We start from the raw sequence: 9,335 nt of genomic DNA, 5'->3' as shown, positions 1-9,335 counted from the left end.
AAGCTCCCATGAAGAGTCTGGACGTCAAGAGACAGCACAGGGCCAAAGCCAAGGAGGTACACACCTGGCCTCCCGTGCTCACTACAGGATCCTACTGGTCTTTCCACACCCTTCCCCTCTCAGGCACTTCACATCCTCAGTATGAAAAGCTTCTGATCCTAAGACCCTCCAGTGCATCACCCAGAATTCTCCCTTCCTGTTTTCTGCTATGGTTAATTAATTCTCCAGGTTCTCCCTTCCTGAGTCCCCCATATCCAGTCTCACATCCTTTATAATCTCTATAAAATATGGGACTTGAATTCTATCATAGACTGCAAAATGCACACCAGTGAGATCTCTTCTCAATCTGGTACCACAAATCCAAAGCTTGGGTAATCAGACATGCAAATACCCTAATGTCCTCTGTTCTGCCTTGGTTTCCTACCTCCATATAGCACATCCCGAGACACCTCCTATTCTAGTGATGTGAATTCTTACATGTTAATTTTTTTTCTTGGCTTCAACTTTTGTAACCTAGTCTACCAAGATCCACACAGCATCAGCAAAGGATTCTCAAGTAGGGGTGACAGGAGATGGAGAAAAACACAGAGGCATTATCAAGCAAAGCTGGGGCCAGGTGGAACAATACACTCTGATGGAGGAACAGTGACCCACAACTAGCTCTGCAAGTTTATTATACAGGGTCTCATAGTCAGGAAGTTTAACTACAGAAGCTTTGCAAATTGTTCACAGCTTTTGAGTAACCAAGAGATTTCTTTGTTCCCAAAAAGTTACAGAGCTAGAAACATTTTTTGCAGCTATCCTACTTCTCCAGTACTAGGAACATTCTGCTTCACCCAGGATTCCCATTGTCCCAGTACATCTGATAACTGTTAGTGTCAAAGTCAAGAGTCGAGGCTAATAACATCCTTGACTTTAGTAAGGAATATTTACCAGGCTTGGCCAACACCACAGGATCAGCTGCTGACCTGGAGTTCATTCACTCTCCAAACTAGTCAAGGTTCATGTTGGAGGGAGTGGCTCAGATAGGAAAGAAGCAACTGCATAAATAGAACCAAAGGCCACAGTTATATCCCACAGTATATAAATGCAAACTACCCAGCCATCACCACCTACCTGTAACACTAGCACCATGCTGGACTTTGAGCTGATTCTGGTGGCCTTGCTGGCCTTCCTGAGTGCAATGGTGTTGAAGTCTGTCTGGAAGCACAGAAGTCTCCAGGGGAAGCTGCCTCCAGGTCCCACTCCACTGCCCTTTCTTGGAAACTACCTGCAGCTGGAAAAAAATGAGATATACAACAGCCTTGTGAAGGTCAAACCAGGCAGGGAGGTGGGTGGAACTGGGTGGGCTTGGGGGCTTCCCAGATTCACTGTGGCTTTGTGGCAGAGGATTGACCAGGATGCATCTGACACAGGGATTTTTCAGGTTCAGCAGCCAGTTCCTGGCCAGAAAATTCCAGATCTTGGGTTTTAGCTCCTTGAGTACCAGAGCCTGGGAAAAATGCATCCTGGACCCTGACATGAGGAAGCTGGACAGGAAATCAGCCCTCTAACCATTCCCACCCACCCCCTACAGATGAGCAAGCACTATGGCCCTGTGTTCACCATCTACTTGGGGACTCGCCGGGTTGTAGTGTTGTATGGATATAATGCAGTGAAGGAGGCACTGGTGGATCAGGCTAAGGAGTTCAGTGGGAGAGGCCAGCAGGCCACCTTTGACCACCTCTTCAAAGGCTATGGTGAGGGGGACACAGTGGGGGGATGTGGGCAGGCAAACATGGTGTCTTGAATTTCCCCAGCTTTTCCCTTTTACTCACCTGTCCCTCAAGGTTGTGGGAACGGTGTCTGGTCTTCTCTCCACAGTCTTATCAATGGTTGCTCCTTTCTGTGTTTCCTCTAGACTGTCTTAAGCTTTTTGTGTCCCATTTCTCCCGGACTCTCTCTTCCCATCTCCCTGTTCCTCTCATGAGATGTCTCTTCAGCTCTTTGACTGACCAATTTCCTAGAACCTGTCAACCTTTGCCTATTGGCATCCCGCCCCTTAAACATTATATGCAGCTTTTATCTTTTTATCTTCCTCACCTTCTGTGACTCCCTGTGACTCTTTCTCTCATTTCCTCTATTCCTTTCTTTTTGCTCTGTCAGGATCTCACATGTCTACTTTCTCTATCTTCTTGTGCCACCGTCTCCTCTCCCAGACACTTAGTTTCTCTCTCCTGAATTTTCCATCTTCCCCAGCTCAGTTTATATCCATGTCAGAGAGGGGCACCAATCCCAGAAAAGAGATTTGGGATCCCTGCAGAGGGGAGAAGATGCAAGACACAGTTGGGATGATAGACATACTTTATACCGAGGCAGCAGCAATATTTAGCTGGTCCCCGCCTCAATCTTCAGCCCCAGCCAGCCCCCTAGTCAGCACCCCAAGCCATTTCCATAGACTTTTTAATTTATATGCAAGCCAGACAAGAAGGCACCATGTCAACAGGTTGCTTCAGTGGTCACATGTTCTCAAGCAGATGTTTATGACCTTCAGTACATACACTGAATCAAAGTGTTTATGACCTTGACTACATACAAACTGAAAACCCACCCAGCAGAAGTCTTAGTGAGGGAGCCTAACTACAGCCATTTTGGGCCTGCCCTATAATCCTTCACAGTTTTTGGATCTTCCTCCAGTTCTTACAGTCTCCCTTCATTTCATTGAGCCCTTTCTCCTTCCCCTTTTCCTTCCTTCCCTGCCTGGAGTCTCTGGATCTATTTTTCTCCCCACCTATCTATTTTGCCCATGTCTCTCTTCTGATCATCTCTTCCTAGACGCTCTCCTCTTTCTTGGTGTGTCTCACATGGACTCTGAGGTTGTAATCATGGGTCTCTCTCACACTCATTCTGGATCCATCTCTGTCCCACTGCCTTCATCTCAGGAGGCTCCTCCAGGTGGATGAAGGGTCACGAGCCTGTCTGTGACATCTGCCTCCCATATTCTCACCTCCCCAGGTGTAGCTTTCAGCAATGGGGAGTGCAACAAGCAACTCAAGCATTTCTGCCTCTCCACACTGCGGGAATTTGAGGTGGGGAAGCGGAGCATTGAGGAGCGCATCCAGGAGGAGGCGAGATTCCTCATCGGGGGCCTGCGGAGCACACATGGTGAGTGGGAAACCCTAGAATGCTCTGGAAAGAGAAGAACACACCCAATCCTAGTGACCTGTGGGTTGTGGCCTGGATTTGTGACAAAGCTGGGGAAAGGCACCTGTGCTCCCAGCTCTCAGGTCTGATGCTGGGAATTGGGTGCATCACTACAGAACCCTCCTTGAATTCCACACCATCCACTTGACTCTCTCTCCCAATTCCCTTCCCTCCCTTCCCCTGCTACACCTCACAGGTGCCTTCATTGATCCTACCATCTATCTGAACAAAACAGTCAGCAACATCATCAGTTCAATTCTCTTTGGCGACCGCTTCGACTATGAGGACAAAGAGTTTTCATCAGTACTGCGGATGACTGGGGAGATCTTGAATTTTGCATCTTCTCCCACAGGGCAGGTATTCCTATTCCAGTTTTTTCCCCTACCTGGCCACTATCACAACCCCCAAAATGTACCCCCACTACTCAATAGGTTCCCCAGACTCCCATACTTCTCCAGGCAATTTCCCTCTAACCCAGCCTGAAAGAAGTACCTAAATAATTATCAATGCTCTCTATCTAGTGTTTCTAAATGTCTTTGCACATGGAGAAAGGACCGCCTCATCCACCTTCCAATACCTGAATACCCCGTGTGGCAAAACTCAGGACAGTAAAATCATTTGACCTCTGCACAATTGGATTATCTATACCAGTATCCCCTACTCAAGTGACCTAAATACATTAATTAATACAAACAACCCCACTGTATTATCTATACCAGTATCCCCTACTCAAGTGACTTAAATACATTAACCTATTCTGGTGGCCTAACCAAGATACTTCAGGTAAATATCTGGACATGTCATTCCAAAAAAAAAAAATCCAGTAAGTGTTCTCCAATCCAGTCTACTCACACAAATGACAGAGGTGTGCACCCTATGCCGTCCCCTTGAATACCTAGATACCTGAACCTAAATTCATACCGCACTTTAACACCAGAGTGGCAGCCCCACATTAATGACTGAATGCCTGTAAGGCAACCACCACATGAAATCCAATAACTATCTAGACAACTGACTACAAGAGAGCCCACCTAAATACCTAGCCTCCTCAATGTGGGATCCTCTGTTACAGCCTCCTTTGACTACCTCAAAGCCTGGAATTTACCCATTCCAAAATCACTTGAACACATGAATGACCAATCCATCTTACCTGCATGTGTGAAACCTGCACATGTACCCCATCCATCTCACTTTAGACGATGGCCCTCACAATTCATCAATAAGAAGACTTGCCATTCATTCCCATGAAACACCTCAGCCACCAGAGAGGTGCCCTGAATCCAGTACCATTCTCGCTGTGGAACAGAGACCACTGGGTGCTCTCTTCTCACAACTCTCTTTGCTTTGCTTCCTCTCGGCACAACCCCCAGCTCTTTGAAATATTCCACTCAGTGATGAAGTACCTGCCAGGACCTCAGCAACAGGCCTTTAAGAACATGCAGGGGCTGGAGCATTTCATAGCCAAGAAGGTGGAGCAGAACCAACGCACTCTGGACCCCAGCTCCCCGCAGAACTTCATTCACTACTTTCTCATCCGGATGCAGGAGGTGCAGCCAGCTGCCAGGGTGGGGAGGTCCAAACCAGTGCAGGGGAATCAGGATGGGGAGGAGGGTGAACCCAAGAACATTCAAACTGGACCATCATAAAAATCCTCTCAGTCCAAACCATAATCAAACATCACTCTTCCAGCTACCGACCCCTTCCTTACTCCAGGCAAGACATGAGCAAATAGAAAATGCTCGTACCCACCTGCTCAACACTGTATATGTCATGGAATACCAGAAGTTCTTGATTGTAGTCACCTAGTTTGCACTCAGGGCCTCTTAACCATGCTGTATTTTGACCCTGATATTATAAATGTGGAAAGTGCAGCCCAGAGAGCATAAGTGACTTACCTGTGGTTGCATGGCAGGCAGCAGTGGACCCAAGCTCAAACTGGTATCTCTGTGACTCTAAGGTCAGTGCTGGTAGTCACTCCATCTCTACCTTTTGCTACCCCAGTCATCAGAAACACCTGTGTGGCTAGGACCTGGCTTTACTGCGTCACACTGGAGGGCTTCCACCCACATTTGGATGTCAGACTCCTATGAATGCAGAAAGCAATGGGACTTTATAGAGTCAGATGTTCAAAAAATCAAGGGAGGGTATTTCGCTATAGGAAGCTTTGAGACTTCTATAGAAGGGAGAGGATATGTCACTTAAAATTCTCTGTGGGAATTTCCAAACCTCTCTCTCCCTCTGACTCACTCCATCTTCACATCTCTGCCTCTCTTTCTCACAATCTCTCTCTATTCCTCCTTCTAAATATCCCTACCCTAGAAAAAAGTGGCAAATAAGCTGATTATTAAATGACAGACACTCAGTAAGTCAAAGAAAGTGAGAAGAGTATCTTGGGCAGAGCCAGCAGCCTGGACAAAGGCCTAAAAACTATAGAGAATGTGGCAGACCCGGGTTCTTTCACCACCCTAGGTCTGACCCTAGGAGAGATAGGTCCAAGGAAAACACCTGGGTCATCCTGGGAAGCAGTAACACAACTCTGACTGAAGACCACTACCCCTGCAGGAGAAGACTAACCCCAACACAGAGTTCTACATGAAGAACCTGGTGATGACCACTCTGGACCTCTTCTTTTCGGGTTCAAAGACCATCAGTCTGACCCTGTGCTTTGGATTTCTGCTGATCATAAGGCACCCGGATGTGGAAGGTAAGACTGCTGGGGACATGGAAGTGAGGATTGATGGATCCTACAGTTCCTCTGAGCTTAACACAATGACCCTGTGTCTGCCAAGTCCCTGGACCCTCAGACCTGCCCTGGTATGCAAGGACAGAAGAAGATGGCAAGTCCAAAAATTCTGAACATTTCCTTAGAAATTGGCATATCACTTCTCTGCTGAGCCAATGAATGCCAAATTCCCATATCCTGGGGTCATCAACTAAGATTCCTCCACTGTGCCTCCCCTGTGATTATAGCATGAAGAGGTTAATGAGACACTGGCCAAAAAGATGTATTACTGACTTTCGTTTTGAATGGTGCACATGCATGTGATGCATAGATGGTGGCCATGCATTCATGTTGTGAGTTCCCTGGATACCTAAACACATTTTGCCTTTACTACAGCCAAGGTCCATGAGGAGATTGACCGAGTGATTGGCAGGCACCGGCAGCCCAAGTTTGAGGACCGAACCAAGATGCCGTACACAGAGGCAGTGATCCGTGAAATACAAAGATACTCTAACCTAGGCCCTATGGGCCTAGCTCACAGGGTCACCAAGGACACCATGTTTCGGGACTTCTTCCTACCCAAGGTGCTGCCCTGCCTCACCTAGCAGGACTCCAACTCACTTCCTGGGTCCCCAACACTCCCTTTCAATTAGAGGCTTTCCAGGCTGGGGAATCAAAAATTCCTCAACTACCATGTTCCTCCAGGCCTCCTGCCCAAAGTTTCCTGCTTCCCATGTCTCCCCCACACTGAATACCTTGGAGATTCACCCAAGTCCCCAAATCTTTTGTTTTTGGGCCCGCGAACTGCCAAGTGCTCCCAACTTCCTTCATTGAGACATGAGCAGTATATGCCCCAACCTCCTGCCCCAAGACACACACCCCGTCTTCTCTGAACTTCCTGACAGAGTGAAAGGAGTTCCATGTCCCATGAAGCTCTCCCAGAGAGGACCCCAAATACCTCACTTCCCATTTCTCTTTACCCCAAGCACAAAATTCCCTCTAACCCCAAGACTCGCTGCCTTCAGTACATACACCCTGGATCCATCATGTCAAATCCCCCTTCCTCTTCCCTGCTAGGGCACTGATGTGATCTGTATGCTGGGCTCCCTGCTGAATGACCCCAAGTTCTTCTCTGCACCTGAAGATTTCAACCCCCAGCACTTTCTGGATGACCAGGGACAGCTGAAGAGGATTGATGCTTATGTGCCCTTTTCCATGGGTAAGAGACCAGGGGCCTCATACCCACATGGGCCTCCCTCATCCCAGATCTCCTTTTTCAGTGCAGCCTGGGGTCCTTCTCCAGCTGTTGCCATGTACACTTGAGCAACTACTTGCAATCCCCATGACTCCTGAGCACAAAGTTTTCTGTAGCCAGGCCAAGGGGAAATAAAAATCCCCTTTTCCCCATGGAGGAAATCAAGGCTCAAAATACATAAGAGTTCTCTCCAAGGAAACACACACACACACACACACACACACACACACACACACACACAACCGTCAGACCCTTAGAAAGGAGAAGACAGCACAGAGGCCATATGTGAGAATGTATTTGGGGGAAGGTGTGTGGCCCAAAGCTTCCCATTGCTGCAGCTCTCCATGGACCCCCTTGTCTCATGTACAAGGGAAACTGAGGCTCAGAGAGAGAGAGATTCTCTCAGGTCACAGTATTGCAGCCTCTCCTCCCTGGGAAAAGATGGTAGGAATGTGGTACTGGGGACAAGGCTGCGGTACAGTTGGCTTCACCTCTGCCCCTCCCTTCCCTCCTCTTCAGGAAAGCGGAGCTGCCTGGGAAAAGGCCTGGCTACAATGGAACTCTTTCTCTTATTCACCACCATCATGCAGAATTTCCATTTCAAGTGTCCTCTGGAAACCCAGGATATAAAGATGTCTTCAAAACCCCAGGGTTTCGCAAGGGTCACACCAAACTTCACCATGGGCTTCCTGCCACGCTGAAACAGGGCCAGGCCAGGGCAGTATGAGGAGGCCTGGTGAGGGGTGGGAAGGAGGCAGGGGTGTCGCCAGTGGGGGGGCACTAAGGGAACTGGTGACAAGGAGCAGCAAAGAAGGGAACAGATGGATGGGAAAAGAAACAGAACAGACTACTCATCTTGCTAGAGACATATCCTTTAATGCTGGGATGAGGGGAAGGGGAAGCCTACACTGCCGTGACCAACAAATAATAACAGCTATTATTCATTGACTAATTATTCTGTACCCTTCAACAGGTGAATTGATAAAGAAAATATGGCATATATACACAGTTAAGTTTTTCTTCATCCATAAAGAAAAATAAAATTATGGCATTTGCAGGAACATGGATGGACCTGGAGACCATCATGTTAAATAAAATAAGTCAAACTCAGTTAGGGTTGTATGTTTTCTCTCATATGCAGACACTACAGGGAAAAAAATAAAAACAAAGTTGTGGGTGTGTCTCCTAACAATTAAAGGGAGATCAGTAGAGAGGAAAGGGACCAAGAGGTGGGAGGCAGAGAGGAAGGGGGAAAGGCTGTGGAGTGATATTGGCAAAATTATATTGTTATATTGTGTGCATCTATGAATTTGTACAAATAGATCCCATCTCTATGGACAACTATAATGCATCTATTAAAAAACAGCATGGTATTGCCGTGAAAATAGACATGCAGATGAATGAGATAAAAGATACACAAACCCATATTCTTACAATCATCTGATACAAAATGCCAAAATATATACTGGAGAAAAGATAGCCTTTTTAAAACAAATGGGAAAACTGAATAGCAATACACAGAAGAATGAAACTAGACTCCTATATATCAAACTGCACAAAATTCAAATAAAAATGGATCAAAGACCTAAGAATTAGACCAGAAGCATTGGAACAGCTAAAAGAAAACATATACTCAATATTTCAACATATTGGTTCAGGCACTGACTTCCTTAATGAGACCTCTAAAGCTCAATATATAAAACAAAAATCAGTAAGTGCAATGCCCTCAGATTAAAAAGCGCCTGCAAGGCAAAGTAGGAAATTAAGAACACAGTGCACAGTAGGAGAAATTCTTTGCCATCTGCTCATCTGACAGGGGATTGATATCTAGAATACATAAAGAACTCAAAAAGCTTTTCATCAAAAAATAAATAACAATCAATAAATGGACAAAAGGACTAAACAAACATTTTTCAAAAAGGAATCACAAATGACCAAAGAGTGTATGAAAAAATGTTCTACATCTCTAGCAATCAGGGAAATGCAAATCAAAACAACATTAAAATTTTGCCTCACTCCAGTCACAATGGCAATTATCAATAATACAAATAATAATAAATGCTGTTCAGGATGTGAGGGAAATAATAATAAATGATGATCAGGATGTGCATTGTTGGTGAAACTGCAAATTAGCACAACTAATCTGGAAAGCAGTATTAATAGACATTTCTCAAA

General features: G+C 46.2%; 1 protein-coding gene across 1 annotated transcript; it reads left to right on the top strand.

Annotated features, from left to right (window-relative positions):
• Window positions 1-1,132: 1,132 nt before the first annotated feature.
• LOC308637399 (cytochrome P450 2A13-like) lies at window positions 1,133-7,861 on the top strand (the record flags this gene model as incomplete). The annotated part of the gene is made up of 9 exons (XM_081273702.1): window positions 1,133-1,312; window positions 1,577-1,739; window positions 2,995-3,144; window positions 3,380-3,540; window positions 4,554-4,730; window positions 5,746-5,887; window positions 6,302-6,489; window positions 6,983-7,124; window positions 7,680-7,861. The coding sequence occupies 9 exons, from the start codon at window positions 1,133-1,135 to the stop codon at window positions 7,859-7,861; spliced, it is 1,485 nt and encodes a 494-aa protein (XP_081129828.1).
• Between the last annotated feature and the right edge of the window lie 1,474 nt (window positions 7,862-9,335).

This window comes from Spermophilus citellus (assembly GCF_964194105.1).
Source record: "Spermophilus citellus genome assembly, chromosome: 18".
Classification (NCBI taxonomy): Eukaryota; Metazoa; Chordata; class Mammalia; order Rodentia; family Sciuridae; genus Spermophilus; species Spermophilus citellus.
The sequence above is the reverse complement of the archived record's forward strand: the minus strand, read 5'-3'. Positions and strand labels throughout refer to the sequence as shown.